Source organism: Rhinoderma darwinii, chromosome 6 (assembly GCF_050947455.1).
Source record: "Rhinoderma darwinii isolate aRhiDar2 chromosome 6, aRhiDar2.hap1, whole genome shotgun sequence".
NCBI classification, from domain to species: Eukaryota; Metazoa; Chordata; class Amphibia; order Anura; family Rhinodermatidae; genus Rhinoderma; species Rhinoderma darwinii.
The window spans coordinates 16684743-16703184 of record NC_134692.1 but is presented as its reverse complement, the minus strand read 5'-3'; the positions used below and the strand labels follow the sequence as shown (position 1 = coordinate 16703184).

The 18442-nt window shown below is 42.5% G+C and overlaps 1 protein-coding gene across 5 annotated transcripts in view; it reads left to right on the top strand.

Moving 5' to 3' along the window:
* LRP1B (LDL receptor related protein 1B) overlaps positions 1 to 18442 on the top strand; it is a 1078540-nt gene that overhangs the window by 972186 nt on the left and 87912 nt on the right. For all 5 annotated transcript variants that reach the window (XM_075829239.1, XM_075829241.1, XM_075829238.1 and 2 more), the window contains exons 67-69: positions 725 to 841; positions 8159 to 8265; positions 16062 to 16191. In XM_075829239.1, coding sequence (XP_075685354.1) covers positions 725 to 841; positions 8159 to 8265; positions 16062 to 16191 — 354 coding nt within the window. The remainder of the gene's footprint in view (positions 1 to 724; positions 842 to 8158; positions 8266 to 16061; positions 16192 to 18442) is intronic.

The window sequence follows — 18442 nt, the reverse complement described above, 5'->3', positions numbered from 1 at the left end:
TTCAGTCTAAGTGACGGCTGCAGCCAATCACAGGCCAAGCACAGGCTGCAGCGGTCACATGGACTGGCGCGTCATCCAGGGAGGTCGGGCTGGATGCCGAAGGAGGGACGCGTCACCAAGACAACGGCCGGTAAGTATGAAATTCGTTTACTTTCACTAGGGAAAGTGCTGTCCCTTCTCTCTATCCTGCACTGATAGGGAGAAGGGAAGCACTTTTCCCGCAGTCCGCAGCAGCTAGTCCGCATCAATTTACTGCACATTTTGTGCAGATCCGCAGCAGAATCTGCAACGCAGATTCTGTGCGGCATTGATGCGGACAGTTGCGGAGGAAATCCACGTGTGGTCATGCCCTTAAGGTAGTTTTATTGATTTCCTTCTGTGCACATTCGGAAAAACCTATGCCCACTCCACCCATTTCTTGCATTCAATTTTCTCGGCTCAGTAATCACCCCTTTATTATGAGATCATACCCAAATGTTGCCATCTAATACTCTTTCCATGCCTCAGCAATTTGAATTGAACACATCATGAGTATGGATTTTGCACAGGTTGATATGATGCTTGCACAATTTTCTATAGGGGGCGACAGTTTCTGCAATGGCCAAGTTACAGTAAAAGCCGCAGCATGGTGCAACTTTCTGTAACTTCTGCCACACAGGGCCATTTATTATTCATTATTACATATTTTCTTACTTATTGAGTGGCGTTTCCCTTTTAATTGCAGATAAAAAGACTTGCAGCCCGCATGAGCATCAGTGCAAAAATAAGAATTGTATTCCGGATCACTGGCGATGTGATGGACAGAATGACTGTGGTGATAACTCAGATGAAGAATCCTGCAGTAAGTTTATTCCTGGTGTGTAGATGTTGTGTTCTTACATGTCATTTTAGTTATGTTTTCAGCTTTTGAAATGTTGCAGCTAAGGCCCCATGCACAGCGTTGTGCCCATAATCACGGGCCGCGATTGCGGGCATGGCCGGCCGCGGACAGCCGCCTGCATTCTCGGCCCGTGCTCCCATACAAAGTATGGGAGCACGGCCCGTAAAACGCAAAAGATAGGCCATAGTACACTTCTACGGCCCGGACAGCTTCCCTTAAATAAATGGGAAGGTGTCCTAGGACAATATAAAGCGAATGGGTTCGTAATTGCGGACCGTAATTACGGACGATTTTTACGGTCGTGTGCATGGGGCCTAGCAGAAAATATCAAATAGTCAGTTAAAGAGTTAAGGGCCTATCCACACCAGCATTCGGGTTCAGTTCATCTGTTGCATTCAACCTTTCTGTCAGAGGAACATATGAACGGAAAGCCATCCAATCGCTTCCCTTTGCATTATCATTGACTTCAATGGTAATGCTTCCGTTTGTATTTTGAAATCTCATAACGTTTGAGTTTTTTTCACGGAAACAATAGCGCTGTCGACTTCACTATTGTTTCCGTGAAAGAAAAACAGAAACTTTACAGAATGGAAACTAACTGAAACGGAAGCATTACCAGTAAAAACAATCATAATGCAAACAGAAGACAGAGGCATAGCTAGGTTCTCCTGCACACGGGGCAAAGATTCAGATTCGCACCCCCCTAACTTATTTCCCGACATCTTTTCCCCCCCTCGCCATGTTTGCTTTCTCTACCAATCAATGAGGGGTAATTTTTTCGCCATTTTTTTAATGTAACTCGAGCATAAAAGCATTTCTACATTTTACAAGCAATAAGGGAGTTAACATAAAAATAAATTAAAAGAAAATAAATTAAAAAGGCCACACACAGCCCCCTGTAGATAGCGCCACACACAGCCCCCTGTAGATAGTGCCACACACAGCCCACTGTAGATAGCGCCACACACAGTCCCCTGTAAATAGTGCCACACACAGCCCCCTGTAAATAGTGCCACACACAGCCCCCCTGTAAATAGCGCCACACACAGCCCCCCTGTAAATAGCGCCACACACAGCCCCGCTGTAGATAGCGCCACACACAGCCCGGCTCTTCTATATAACGCCAAACAGCCCAATGTAGATAGCTACACACACACAGCAGCCCCTTGTACTTAATGCCACACAGCCCCCCTGTTGTATATAGCGCCACACACAGACCTCCTTGTAGATAGAGCCACACAGCCCCCCTTGTAGATAGAGCCACACACAGCACGCTGCCCCCCTTGTAAATAGCGCCACACTGCCACCCTTGTACTTAGTGTCCCACTGTAAACAGAGCGGAGAGTGTTAGCCTACCGCTACCACTCTTCACTCTGCCTGACGTGACTCACCGGAGGAGCAGAGGAGGTCATGTGGCGCAGACAGCGATGCAGTTACTTCTGACTAGGGTCTGTGACAGCCCGGTAGTGGACCAGTCCAGTCACCTGATCTCAAGTCACTGACGTGAGGTCAGGTGACTGGACTGATCCACTCCTGGGCTGTCACAGACCCCAGTGAGAATGCCGCCGCATGAACTCCTGATTCTTGATCACTGTTGCAGGTGTCCGACATTCAGGGCGCCTACCAGCAGCAATCAGCTACTTTGCGGTGCACCCCCTTCCCTACCACCTAGTTGCGCCCGGGGGGTACATGCCCCGCCTGCCCCTCCTAGCTATGCCCCTGCAAAGGCGATAATTTCTGTTCAGCTTTCCGTTCATCTGTTCCTCTGACAGAAAGGTTGAAGCTACATACATGGGAGATTTTGCTTTGACATCACTGATGCAACAGTTTTGCATAAGGTTTAACTGTTAAGATTTGTGGGTGGATCATGGTTAGTTGATCACTAAAAACATCATCAAAATTAGAGATTATAGGGCATAAATGGAATTCTCCTTTAAAAGGGGTCTCTGGGACTTTAAAATTGATGGCCGATCGTTAGGGGGTCCAACTTCCTGCTGTGAGCGCCACTTTTGCTTAGATAGGCACTGCGGCTTGTCCATATGGGTGACTGTGCCTGGTTCTGCAGCTCGTATCATTAGTGTATAAATAATTATGGCCCCTTCAATGTGTGGGGCGCCCAGAGGTCAGACCTCCATCAGTTAAACATTGATAGCGTATCCGAAGAATAGGCCATCAGTGTTAAAATCCCTAAGAAACCTTTTAAATCTATAAAATTATTTTTGTAGTGTAGACCATGTAGCTATAATAGCACTGATGTTAATTTGGAAGATCCTCAATTTGGTGCATTGAATGTAACTAATGAATTTTGTCATGTTTTTGGAACCATGGGGCACATTTACTAATCAAATTGAGCCAAAATTTCGGCACAAATTCCATGCTCCACTTTTCTAATGTGTGTTAGACACTTTTTGCAACTCTTCCGAAAAGTAGATGTAGTTTAGAGGGAGAGGTACGTGGCCTAATATGTGCAAAATTGTGGCAAAATTTTGGTGCAAAAAAAGTGGTTTAAGCCAACTAAGAGGTGTTATAAATTAGACAGACGTGTCTACAGATGAGCCAAATTTATCATCTAGCATGAGCTACTGTGATAAATTTAGGGCATTTAGTCTCATTCTAAGCCAGGGGTCTCAAACTCTGCCAGATAAATGGGCCACACATAGAAAAAGTGGTGAAGTTGACGGGCCACATTACTTTCAAATTTGATACAATACAAAAGTACGGAGGTAGCAATCTTCAACTTGACTGTGATATCACACAACAAAAGCCATTGAAAAGTCATTGAAAAAGTCAAGATAAAGGATCTAGCCACTGTTTATTTAATGTGGTAAAAGTCAAGGTAAAGACGGCTACATCTGTATTGTTAATCAATTACTATAATACTACATTACTATAATAATACTACATTACTATAATAATACTCCATTACTATAACAATACTACATTATTCTAACAATACTACATTACTATAACAATACTACATTACTATACCAATACTACATTACTATAATAGTAGCACTAGGTTTACACTTAACGGAAATTTGTGAGTTTACTCCACGTGCTTATTTTAACAATCCAGTTTAAGTGTCGCTAAATACGGTCTGGCTGCACAGTTGGCAGTGTTTGGCAGACACAAGAATATCAAGACTGTGCAGTCCCTTTTTAGATAGCTCCACAGTGCCCGATGTAGATAATGCCACAGTGTCCTCTGTAGATAATGCCACAGTGCCCTATGTAGATACTGCCACCCACCCACCCATAAATAATGCCACAGTGCCCTCTGTAGATAATGCCACATCTCCCCTAGATAATGCACAGTGCCCTCTGTAGATAATGCCACATCTCCCCTAGATAATGCCACTGTGCCCTCTGTAGATAATGCCAGTGTCCTCTGTAGATAATACCACAGTGTCCTCTGTAGATAATGCCACAGTGACCTCTGTAGATACTGCCACCCACCCAACCATAGATAATGACACAGTGCCCTCTTTAGATAATGCCACATCCCCCTAGATAATGCCACAGTGCCCTCTGTAGTTAATGCCACAGTGCCCTCTGTAGTTAATTCCACAGTGCCCTCTGTAGATTCTGCCACAGTGCCCTCTGTAGATAATGCCACAGTGCCCTCTGTAGATAATGCCACAGTGCCCTCTGTAGATTCTGCCACAGTACCTTCTGTAGATAATACCACAGTGCCCTCTGTAGATTATGCCACAGTGCCCTCTGTAGATAATGCCACTTATCCCTAGATAGTGTGCATGAGGCCTTAGGCAGGGGATTCCTCTGCTGGAGGAGACCTCGACATCACTGTCTATAGACAGTGACGTCAGGGGATCCCCCTGGACCAGAATGTGATGGCAGAAGCGCTTTTCCTGGGACTCTATCTCTGTTCCTGACATCACTATCCATCTATGGACTGATGTCAGGGGCAAGCCCAGAGCCGAAGTCCCGGGCAGAGCGCTAGTAGCACTCTTCCGGGGACACCAGCTCTGCTCATGACATCACTGGCAGCTCTGCTCCTGACATCACTGTCCATATATGGACAGTGATGTCAGGGGAAAGCCCAGAGCTGAAGTCCCGGGCAGAGTGCTAATAGCGCTCTGCCTGGGTCTCCATCTCTGCTCCTGACATTTACTGTCCATATATGGGCGGTGATGTTAGGGTCTTCCTCAGAGCAGGAGTCCCGGAGCAGAGCGCTAGTGTAGTTCTGCTCTGGGACGTCATAAAGGAGCGCTGGCACACTCCTCCTTCGACCTGCTCTCTCCTCTCCCGAGGGAGCTACGGTTCCCAGTGGGCTGCAGATGACAGACTCAGGGGCCGCGTGTTTGAGACCCCTAAAATCCAAGCTGTCTAAGTGTAAGACCGTATTAGTAAATCTGCTCCCATTTCCTTTGTCTTGACATTGAGTGTCTTGCCAGCCAAAAATAAAAAACACAAATTAAGCTCCACTTAATTTTTTGACTGACCCTCCCCTCTTCAAAAAAAAAAGAAAGGAAAAATAGGATTTTGATTGATTGTAAAGAGAGCGAACTTATCACAAACTCATTAATTTTGCTGCAAGAGAGAGAAATGGGCCTAATTAGTAGATTAAATAATTAATCTTAAAAAAAAAAATGTTGTGGGAGCATTGTGATTCTTATGAACTGATCAAAATCTTAAAAAGTAAGGCAGAGGTTCCTGTCACACCCAGGTGGCATCTGAGGGGGCCCAAAGGTCCCTCTGCCGCATAAAAGAACTGCAATATCAGGGACAGTATAGAGATTTCTCATAATTATACAATAATATAACAAAAATTATATATCTGACAGAACTATGTTGCTTTACTAATGACTCCCTATGCTTATAATGTATATGGATCTGATTATGTTGGGTTCTGTTACCTCTAAAGGGTAATTTCATGGTAAATAAAATGATACAGTATGTCCATCTGTGGTCAACCGTTTACAGTTTCCATACAGATTTAATCTACATAAAAAAATGTTTAATACATTTGTTAGTACACAGCCTTACTTATTTTGTAATGATTTTAAGTTACACCCTGTATTATACTCCAGAGCTGCATTCACAATTCTGCTGGTGGAGTCACTGAGAACATACATTACATGGATTATCCTGTACTGATCCTGAGTTACAGCCTGTATTTTTTCTCCAGAGCTGCATTCACTATTCTGCTGGTGGAATCACTGTGTACATACATTACATTACTTATCCTGTACTGATCCTGAGTTACATCCTGTATTATACTCCAGAGCTGCACTCACTATTCTGCTGGTGGAGTCACTGTCTACATAGATTATATGACTTGTCCTACACTGATCCTGAGATACATTCTGTATTATACTCCAGAACTACACTCACTATTCTGCTGGTTGTCATTGGAAACAATTAACAAATTGGTGTTCAAAAACATCTTACACAAGCTCATCTTAGCTGTTAGGGATGTGTCTGTCAACAGTTTGTTGACAGTTTCCAACAATAAACATCAGAGTTATGAATACAGCTCAGGATTACCATACAGGCTCTAACTCAGGATCTGTACCAGTGGCATATACAGAAAAAAGGCACCCATTATGCTACTCAGGAGAGAATGTTCTGGTGTTTGTTTCCTCCTCGACCCCCTTTCTATGACCCTTTGGCAAATTGCCCACCCCAAGTGCAAGATGCTGTTCAGAAACATATGCAGTCGCTGTATGCCTCTGAAATGCCCTGCACCCTAGTTATGTGACTATATATGTGTGTGTGTGTGTGTGTGTGTGTGTGTGTGTGTGTGTGTGTGTGTGTGTGTGTGTGTGTGTGTGTGTGTGTGTATATATATATATATATATATATATATATATATTTTATTTTTTATTTTTTTTATTATTATTTTTTTAAATTATTTTTTGTATTTTTACTTGCCTGTTTGACAAGTTTTATTATTCTGGGCTGTTATTTGATGGTGAAAAAGGATGATATACAGAACATTCAAGGCTCTTCTTCAATGGCTGCATTTCAGTTTGCTCTCAGCTCTTTTGATAATTACATGTTGATTCCTGGGAATAAAATTCCAGTATTGACAGTCAGGGGATAATGTGATTCCTGGAGGGATCGTCTGTTATTTGTCTTGTATATGACCTTCTCACAAAGACATAAATAACGCCACATCAAACAATTATAATTATTTCTCTGTCTCCATATATTACACACCAGCTGAAATATTGAGAATATATAGAATGAATGAACCCTATCCAGGCAAATATAGAAAACATATCTGTAAGTCTAGATTATTATTGTTATTATTTTTAGATACACTAAGCTAATTTTTAAAGTCACAGCATGATTTTATTTTTGCTGTCAGATGAGGAGAAAAAAACAAGGGTTCGAAGGACCATTTATTTAAAGGAACAGTCTTAAATTGCGTGTCAATGCTGTCCTCAACTTTTATTACTTACAATCCTCTGTTTTTGAGATTATTGGGGTAGGAGGATAGAGGTTCCTTTCTTAGAGCTTCAGGATCCTCGTTGATGACACAAAGCTCTCAAACAGGAATGAGAACAACAAGGAGTGGACAGATACTGGGCCAACGTATGCGACTAAACTAAATGGCGGCCAAACTGCAATATCATACATGGCCATTGGACAAGAGTAGCGCTTTTTCTGGCAAAAAAAAATAATCCTGTAATACTGCTTTAAAGCGCTCTCCTTGTCATTCAGCAGAGCTGTAGGGGGTTATGTCTTGTAACCCCTCTTGACTCTTCTAAAATGCTTTGAGGGGTCTTCCTGTTTCTAGGGAGTCAAGGGGCAGTCGTTACTTTTTTCCGCCCCCTAATTGCCAATATAGCGGTTTATTTATTGAATTTAATTGCAGTAACTCATTAATTTTCAATTGGATATTATAAAGATACCTTAATTGAAATGAGCCATGAAGACGAGATTATGAGACGAGCGCTACTCATCTCTCCCTGCCCGCCTCACCAGTGATTAATGGCTTCCGGGTATACATACACATACATATCTAGCCTGTCAGTCACTGGTGAGAGAGGCGGGGGAGGACAGGTTAGGTCGGGGGGTGCTCTCCTTATGAATTCAGCAGACCTATCTATGAGTCCACTGTATTTTTTTGTTAGGCTCTATCGTCCAGGTGTCGCGGCACAATACTAACATAGGGCATCATAGTATGAAGACAGATCTGCTTTAATAATGACTTCTCCTTATATTTAATGTTGCGGATGCATTTACTTAAGATAGTATTATAATATGTTGTCGTCCTCACATGTTTATAAAGTGACATTAATGTTGCAGAACCTCAGACCTGCGCATTGAAAGAGTTTCTCTGTGGTAACGGTGACTGCATCTCGGCCAGGTTTTGGTGTGATGGAGAATACGACTGTGCAGATGGAACAGATGAGGTAATCCTGGCTGGATATTTGCTGTTCTATAATAGATACTTTGTTACATCTCATTGATTCAAATTGTAAGTCAGAGCTGTAAATACAGATATAGCCAAGTTTATCTTGACAGGTAACTTGCTGCAGCGTGATATCACACAACAAAAGCCATTGAAAAGTCATTGAAAAGGTCAAGTCGAAGGGGATTTCCACAGGATAGGCCACCAATAGCTGATCGTTCGGGGTCTGACTGCAGGGACCCCCGCCGATCAGCTATTTTGAATGGGCCGCAGCGCTTGTACTGAATCCCCCTCATTCTGGTCACTGGTCATATTGTGAATCTCCGACACAGAAGTAGCGTTGATTCACGGTATTACAACCTGAATAGGGCTAAGCTGCAATACCAGACACAGCCTATGGATAAGGAGGGCACCATATTTGAGAAAAAAACAAAACGCTTTTTAAAAAAAATCTCATGCAGCTTGTTGAAATGTTTCTATCATTATAGATGTTATTCTACCTGTTATAATACGCTGAGTTATGATAATTTAGTAGGTTTCCCTGTAGCCAAATGAAGAAGCACAGAGAGCAGATTGTGGTGTCCATCAGGGGCGTAGCTAAAGGCTCATGGGCCCGGGTGCAAGAATTCAGCTTGGGCCCCCCTACCCCTCCCCAGCACCACCATCATCATCACACCCCTGCGCGCTCCTATGCCCAACAGCCCCCATAGTATAATGCCCCCACACAGTTAATGCTCCCATAGCTGCCCCCACACAGTTAATGGTCCCATAGCTGCCCCCACACAGTATAATGCCCCATAACGTATACTGCCCCCCCATAATAGCCCCATACCGTATACTGCCCCCCCATAATAGCCCCATACCATATAATGCTCCCCATATCAGCCCCCCATACAGTATAATGCCCCCCCCCCCGCAATATCAGCCCCCCCATACAGTATAATGCCCCCATATGTGCATAATTACTTACCTATCCCCGTTCCCACGTCGAGTGGAGGATCCTTCGCCTCCTCCGGTGTGTACTATGAGTGACTCAGCGCAGGAAGGCGCGATGATGTCGCTACATCCCGCCTGCCTGCGTCGAGCCGCTCACGGCACAGGGAATGCTGGATCAAGGAGATGTCAGCTCCTTGCTCCAGCATTGATTGGAACCGGGAACTCGGTGAGTGACTCACGAACCCCCAGGGGGACGCGACCCACAGTGTAGGGATGTCACGATACCAAAATTTGGACTTCGATACCGATACTTCGTTTACTTTGCCAACAGTAATAAAATAAAATAAAAAGTTCTTCCCTTTTCTGATGTGAGGCACGAGGTGTGATGAATTTTGAATGTGCCTCACATTAATAGTAATTAACCTCATCATGTTTCTCAGTCATAATGGGTTAATGTGTAAGGTACATGATGGGGTTAATTACTATTAATGTGAGGCACATGGAGGTTAAATTCATCATCGCACCTCGTGCCTCACAATTAGGCCCCATGCACACGACCGTAAATAACCTCCATTCACTTTCATTGAGCACGGACACATTTCCGTAGCGCTACGGATGGGTGTCCGTGCCGTAGAAATGTTCCGAAAATTATGGAACATGTCCGTCCTTTTGCATTTTGCGGGCCGTTCTCCCATACTTTGTATGGGAGCACGGCCCGAAAATGCGGGTGGCAGTCGGCAGCCGGCCGTGCCCGCAATCGCGGGCCCTGATTGCGGGCACGGTCGTGTGAATGGGGCCTAAGTGATAGAAAGCAATTTTTATAAATGATGCAAAAAAATTGTTGTGCAGGTTATTACGGGCGCACCAATACCGATTATGCGTATGTTTTATGTATTGAGACTTATTTTAAAGTTTATTATAAAAAAGGTGTATGTGTATTTTTTTAATTTAACATTACTTTGTTTTTATTTTATTTTTAAACTTCAATGTACTGGCCTATAGCTATAAGCCAGTACATTAGCCTGTGTACGGATAGTACACAGGCAGTTGTTAGGACATACCTCAGTATGCCCTAACAACAGGAAATATGGTAGGACAGCCCTGGGGTCCTTCAACAGACCCTGGGCTGTCTGCCCATATATGGTATGTCCCTTAATCGCGTCACAGGAATTCCCTGTGACGCGATCCAGGGGCATCCCCCTTCTCATTTTCCCCTGAATGCTGCAGTCAGCTTTGATCGCAGCATTCAGGAGAATAGCGGCGGAGATGAGCGGTTTCTTTGATCTCCGCCGTTATAGAGCGGGGCTGCAGCTGTGTAATACAGCCATTGCCCCGCTCCTGATATAAGTGCGCGCGCGGTCAGCATGAGGAGATGCGGCCGGCGCTGCACTAATGAGCGGCGGTTCAGGCCTTGAGGACAGAACATGGGGGTGTTTTGTAGCGCGCCCACCATGTTCTGTCTTCAGTGCCGACGCTCATTAGTGCAGCGCCGGCCGCATCACATCATCCTGACAGCGCGCACTTGTTATCAGGAGCGGGGCAGTGACTGTATTACACAGCCGCAGCCCCGCTCTCATACACTCATGTGTATTATACTGTATTGTGCAGTTTGCGGTGGAGGAGAGGGGGGCTGTGATTTAACGCTCCCCCTCTCCTCCGCATACAACCCAATACATTACAAGGCATCACATACATTACATTACAATACATAACGTTACAACACAATACATTACATTACACTGCAGCTTACCTGGAGTCCTCCGCACCGACTCTTCTGCTCTGTCTGGAAGCCGTGTCACGTGACAACACGGTCACATGGTACACTAAGTGTACCATGTGACTGTAACCCGGAAGTGCCGGCTTCACGGCACAGAAGATTTAGTTAGAAAACATGCTGTATGGCAACGGGGGCCCGTGGGCCCCCCAGGCTTAGGGGCCCGGTCGCAACTGCGACCGCTGCGACCCCTATAGCTACGCCACTGGTGTCCATACTGTGTTACCAGAGAGCAGTGCATTGTGGGAGTTTAGATGACAGTAACACAGATAGAGCTCCGCTCAAACAAGGGATGACGATACAGATTTCAAGAAGGAACCAGCAGAATTGTAAAGTTTACTTTGGATGTGAATGGTGAGGAGTACAAGATAAGTCAAACTCGCCAACTTTTGAGATGGGGCATCAGGGAAATCCAGATAGCAGCGTACAAAATCTAAACTAATATAGACCCCAGACCCCCTAAATAAATACAAACCCCCCCCCCAAAAAAAAAAGATAGATCGATTTGAGATAGATAGATAGATGGATGGATGGATGGATGGATAGACAGACAGACAGATAGATAGATGATAGATAGATAGATAGATAGATAGATAGATAGATAGATAGATAGATAGATAGATAGATAGATAGATAGATAGATAGATAGATAGATAGATAGATAGATAGATAGATAGATAGATAGATATGAGGTAGATAGATAGATAGATAGATAGATAGATAGATAGATAGATAGATAGATAGATAGATAGATAGATAGATAGATAGATAGATATGAGGTAGATAGATAGATAGATAGATAGATAGATAGATAGATAGATAGATAGATAGATAGATAGATAGATAGATAGATAGATAGATAGATAGATAGATAGATATTAGATAAGAAAATCTTTTTAATCTAACTTTACAATAAACTTTTTTTTCCAACTTAGAATATCATTGAAAGTCTAAAGCTCATTCAAATATGTTCCTCTAAAAGTCTCCAGAGAATGGTGAACTAGATTGCAAAAATTGAAATATAGCACTTCAATTCCTTCCTTTCATTTCATTGCAAATAAAGCATGGCCTTGAGCTGGGTTTGTATATTTTTTTTTTGTACCTAGGAGAAAAAAAATAAAAGAAAAAAAATCCGTATTTGAGTAGACAAAGAAACGGTTTATTATCAGCTAGAAATAGTGACATGTTTCCTGCTTCACAAACGGACTGAGTAAAGGGGGTTTTACACTGGACGATTATCATGCAAACAAGCATTTATATAACGCTCATTGCCGATAATTGCCCTGTCTAAACAGGGGAACGATCAGCTCGATCATCTGCTGGTCGTATAGTTTTAAAAAAGTTAAATATTATCATTGTCAGCAGCACATGTGTAAACCGGGATACGCGCTGCCGACATGATGATGTATGGGCACGAGCCATCGGTGCATCGGTCTATTGTCGGCCAGTGTAAAAGGCCTGTAAAGCATTTAGAAAGAGGAATGCTCATTATATGTGGATGTGGATATACTGCAGTAAGGACAAAAAAATATATATTATCACAGCTTCTAGTTTAGTAAAATTGCTGAAAAACTCCAAATCAGGCTATGTTCACTCTCGATCAGCACCTACTAGGACATGTTCTTCATGGGTTGGCCCTTTTTGCTTTATTTAGTTTGATTGCTCATTTTCAAGGCCATACAAACCAAAGAAACAGATCTACATGTGGCTGCTTTGGGGATTTACAGAGAGAGGGTCCAGCCCTGGTCCCTCCCTTTCCGTTTGCTACTGGGTAGTAAAAATCTGTGCAGGACTCCCCTCGACCGAGTGACTCGATTGTTTTTAAACAAGGTGGTGGTGAATTGGCCCATGGATTATGGAAAGGCAATATAGGGGAAAACAAACCCCCAACTTTTGAAGGGGTTGTCCAGTATAAAAACCCATTTTTATATACTCTACTAGGAATTTCTGAGTCATTCTGTTCAGGATCCCCATCTCTCGGCCAGAGTGGGGAGCGGTTACTAAAAGTATCTATTGCTCTGGAGGACCTGCCCTGTCCTGCGTTATACAGACAACCCATTGATATGAATGGGCACTATGCAATACTTCATTTCCCCTGTGGTGGCACTGCAGGGAAACTGAAAACTTACTATGAGTTTCCCACAAATTACAGCTGATGAGTTCCAGCAGGAGAACACTTTGTGATCAGCTTATTGTCAAGGGACACTTTTAACTATTAGGGATTGTCCAAAGTGGAGAACTCCTTTATAATGCTCGGGGGCAAAAATACAGAACCACAATGGGGGGGGGGCAATTTCGAGTATTGCTTTGGGGCCCCCTCTCTTCTTTATAAGCCACTGCCCTTTTCCATTTTCCCTCAGATGGACACTTTCTTAGGAGCAAGCTCCCAATAGGGAAACAAATACATACACATATGCAGTGATTTAAGAGTTAAATATTTAAAGGGCTACTAACCCTTAAGCACAGAGTATATAAATGGTAAACTAATAATAAATGTGCTGAAATCATCCACATATATATATATATACATGTTTCTAGAGGTTATGAGCACTGGAGATATGTGACAAAGTAGTGATCATGGGGAGATTTTTCTGGACTTTCTGTCAGTTGTCCCATTGAAGAAGTCTACAGTTAGATACTCCCCAGTCACAGATTTTGCCATGTGGAAGGACAAAAGGGTTCGTAGAATGGACCAGTTGTTGGATAATCAGGAATTTAAGTTATTTTCATGTTTACAGACGGAGTTTGGTCTTCCTCATACCCAATTTTATAAATATCTTCAAGTTCATCATGCATACGGTGTGGAGAATAGGAGTAACGCTGTCACAATAATGGATAATGTCCTGATAGGAGTTATTAGCAAGACTAGTCATACCTCTGGCTTTATATCTCATATACCAAAGTCTTCTGATAAGATTCTTAGATGACTCGCCTTCCCTATCGAGGAGTAAATGGGAAAGAAATCTTGGGCCCATAGAAGAGCGTCAGTGGGGAGATATATTGTCACGGATTCCTAAACTTTCTATGAATGAGGCACACCGTATTTCTCATCTGTTTTTGGTACATCGGGTGTATAGAACGCCGGAATTTCTGACCAAAATTGGTGTCAGGGACTCCCCCGACTGTCCTAGATGTGGTGGGGAACCTGGCACGTTGATCCACATGATGTGGCAATGTGTGCAGCTACGACAGTTCTGGTCTGAGGTAGTGGACACCATCTCGTCTATCTATAAGGTGTCGGCGGATTTCACTCCGTTTGTATGTGTCCTAGGGTATGTGGAGGATATCTCTATTTAACTTGGCCGTTACTCGTATGCTGTATGTGACTAGGAAGCTTATTGCACAACATTGGCTGGATGACAGACCACCTACGATATCGGAATTCTGTAACAAAGTCACGTGGTTAACGTGTATGGAACGATATATCTACACAGCTAGGAATGTTAAGCATACATTTGATAAAATCTGGTCTCCATGGGTGGAAAGCAGGAGCCTGACTTCATCATCGGATGTTGCGACTGAGCTGCAGTCTAGAGTGCAATAGTCGGGTAGATGACATATGACGCTTAGAGTAATCTGATTGGCCTTGGGTGGATTTTACTAACTCTTTTTCAGATATGCAATAAATTTATAGAGGGTATATTCTGTATTTGATACTGAATTATGTCATGTTATTATGTCTTCCTGAGCTTTGGAAAAAGGGGGAGGGGGGAGTTTTATATGTATTGCGATACTGTATCGCAAATGTTTTGTTTTTGCTGAAAATAAAAAATTACTTGATTTAAAAAAGATACTCCCCAGCCGAAATGACTGATAACATAAAAAAAAATAGATTACATGTAACTATACAGCAAATTGGGATTAGATAGACTTTAGGTGTACAATCACTATTACTATATATCCTTGTGCAGGTACTTTACAAAATATTTTTGGGGATTTCTATTTAAACCCAATTATTGCAATTGCTTAAAACTAATTTTTATGTTAAACATATTTTTTAGGAAACTTTGGTGATATTTTTATTTTTTTTATTTTGTGTCGTTGTCTATGTTTAAAATAAATCCTGAAATCTTGCTGTTTTTACTGTGGCCACTGAGCCTCGTAAAGATCAGTCCTGAGCAGTCATCTCATTATCATCACAGGCAGGATTACAATGAGAGGTAACACAGGACCCACCATTGACTATAGGAGATGAGACAGCTTCCCTCCTCCCCCTCCCTGCACAATGACCTCTGCATAGGTCACAGATCATGCCTACATAAGGATGCTCATCTATGAGTCAGAACAGAGAGCAGCTACAAAGAGCAACCCTGTCTCTGGAGGACCAAGCATGTTCACGCATTTCACAGAATGCCTATTGATTTCAATAGAAATGGTGTAATGCTTAATTTCTCCTGCGGTGGTGCTGCAGGTAAAGGTAACACTCACTTCCAAGTTCCCCCATTAATTATAGCTGATTGCTGGTGCTCCCACAGCAGGTCAACCTGTAATCAGCTGTCTGTCAGGGGGGATCCTTTTAACAAAAAGCATTGTATAAATGGTACACAACCTTTTTAAGGGTTATGGGGATTTGAATTTCCTATAATTAACAGGCCTAATAATTTAGGTTATTCAGATAAATCACAAACAAGCCTCACAGATGATTCCAACTGCAGCTAGAGATTGGGAATATAATATTATGCAAGGTATTTATGTTTTAATAGGGTTCACCACCCCCAAAAAAAAGTGCATTGAAGTAAGCACAAAGAGTTCTCATAGTTTGTTGTCTGTAGTGATTTGGTCCCCATGACCAGATATTGGGGAACAGATCTCTATAGGTACTACTGGTTGGCTGCATGGAATGCTTACACTGATCTGTTTCATTATATTTGTAGTCTATAAGGAATCTACAAGTAAATACAAAAGCACTTGTACTGTAGTTGACATCCTCAAGATCTGCTCTGGACACAAATTACTTGAGGGAGTTCAGGCAAAGTTTCTGAAGGTTAACTCCACAGCAAAGTTTACTTCAGTGATTCCAGCTCTAGTCTTTGCTCCTCATTGTGTTATTTCTAATAATAAAATAACTTCTCTTTCTGTATGGGCAGAGAAACTGTGAGAATGGCTGCTCCAAAGACCAGTTTCAGTGTGCCACAGGACAGTGCATACCTGCCAAATGGAAATGTGATGGACACGAGGACTGTAAAACCGGAGACGATGAGAAGAATTGCGAGCCAGGTATTCCAATAATTCAGAGTTATCACTTATAGTAATAGACATTATTGTTGGATATGCAAATATGCACAGATCAATATAACAATATCAGAGGCGTAACTTGAAGCTTCTAGGCCCCAATGCAAAATTTGTAACAGGGGCATAGTACCAGAAGGAACAGAATTGTTCCTGTTAGTAGAGAAAGAGAGAGATCCAAAAATCAGGGCAAGGAGGGGAATGCAAATTCCGTACGGAATCTTAAAGGAACACTGAACAGAGAAAATAAGCAAAAAAAAATAAATAAATCTATTTATTCTCCTAAAATCCTCCTCTATTTGTCTCATGTTGCAAAAAAAACACTGAAAAATACTAAATTATTCTACATTGGAGATTGGCCATTCCCCCACTCATTGTCACAAACCTGTGTCTGACTGTAAGGCACTTGTCTGCAGCAGGAACCCTCCTCTGTTCTGTCTGCAGTAGGAGACCAGAAACTATAAGCCCCACCCCTTCACCAAACCATTCACCAAATATGGTGGGACCTGGAGGAAATTAACTCTTGTGTTCCTTTCAAGACAGACAAGCACTATGGACATTAGATCATCCATTTCTAGGTTTAGTGTTTCCTTAAATATACAATATAGATTCACTATCGTTTTATATGTAAGCTAAATGCTATAATTTACTATATACTTTGACATTTGTTGAAGCTTTAAATTAAAGAAATGTCACATTATTGACATCACCATCAGACTTTACAACCATGTAAGTGTTTACAAACACGGCTCTTGAGAGGTGTCGAAAGCCTTGGAAGTATTAAGCACTTGTGTCAAACACTCTCCTCCTTATCACATCCTTTATCATCTGTTCTCACAGCTACAGCTTGGCTAATTAAACATCATTAATAGTAACCTTCCCCACCATAGACGAGCACTTTATAAGGAAAGTCTGAACTCCATACAGCCACATGAATTCACATATTCTCTTTCTTTGAACCCCATTGCTGTTCTTTCCAAGTGTAATAAAATCATGTCATTTTCTAATGTTTGCTAATATATTCAATTATTATAAAGCTAATTTCAACTCAAATAATAAAACTTGTCTTCCTGGGGATTTATTTTTTCTTAATCAGCACAATATTTTATTTACTAGACGAGCAGTTTGAGCTTATATTAAAATCATATATATTTCCTTTTACCCTGTGACCTACCTTCAGGTCTGTCAGTCTTGTACATGTCACTCCCATATAGAGATGAGCAAATATGTGAAACTTTATTTTCTGAAATTCCCTATAACAAGGGCATATTTCCATATGGAAATAAAGACTGAAATTCTATAAATATAAATCTCTGAAGATGAAGAATTGATAGCTCCTCTATACGACACCACACAGGAGAGCTGACAGATCCTCTATACTACACCACACAGGAGAGCTGACAGATGCTCTATACTACACCACACCACACAGGGGAACTGACAGATCCTCTATACTACACCACACAGGAGAGCTGACAGCTCCTCTATACTACACCACACAGGAGAACTGACAGATCCTCTATACTACACCACACAGGAGAGCTGACAGATCCTCTATACTACACCACACAGGAGAGCTGACAGCTCCTCTATACTACACCACACAGGAGAACTGACAGATCCTCTATACTACACCACACAGGAGAGCTGACAGATCCTCTATACTACACCACACAAGAGAGCTGACAGATCCTCTAAACTACATCACACAGTAGAGCTGACAGATTATCTATACTACACCACACAGGAGAGATGACATCTCCTCTATACTACACCACACAGGAGAGCTGACAGCTCCTCTATACTACACCACACAGGAGAGCTGACAGCTCCTCTATACTACACCACACAGGAGAGCTGACAGATCCTCTATACTACACCACGCAGGAGAACTGACAGGTCCTCTATACTACACCACACAGGAGAGCTGACAGATCCTCTATACTACACCACACAGGAGAGCTGACAGATCCTCTATACTACACCACACAGGAGAGCTGACAAAAACTCTATACTACAACACAGTAGAGCTGACAGATCCTCTATACTACACCACACAGGAGAGATGACCTCTCCTCTATACTACACCATACAGGAGAGCTGACAGATCCTCTATACTACACCACACAGAAGAGCTGACAGATACTCTATACTACACCACACAGGAGAACTGACCGCTCCTCTATACTACACCACACAGGAGAGCTGACCGATCCTCTACACTACACCACACAGGAGA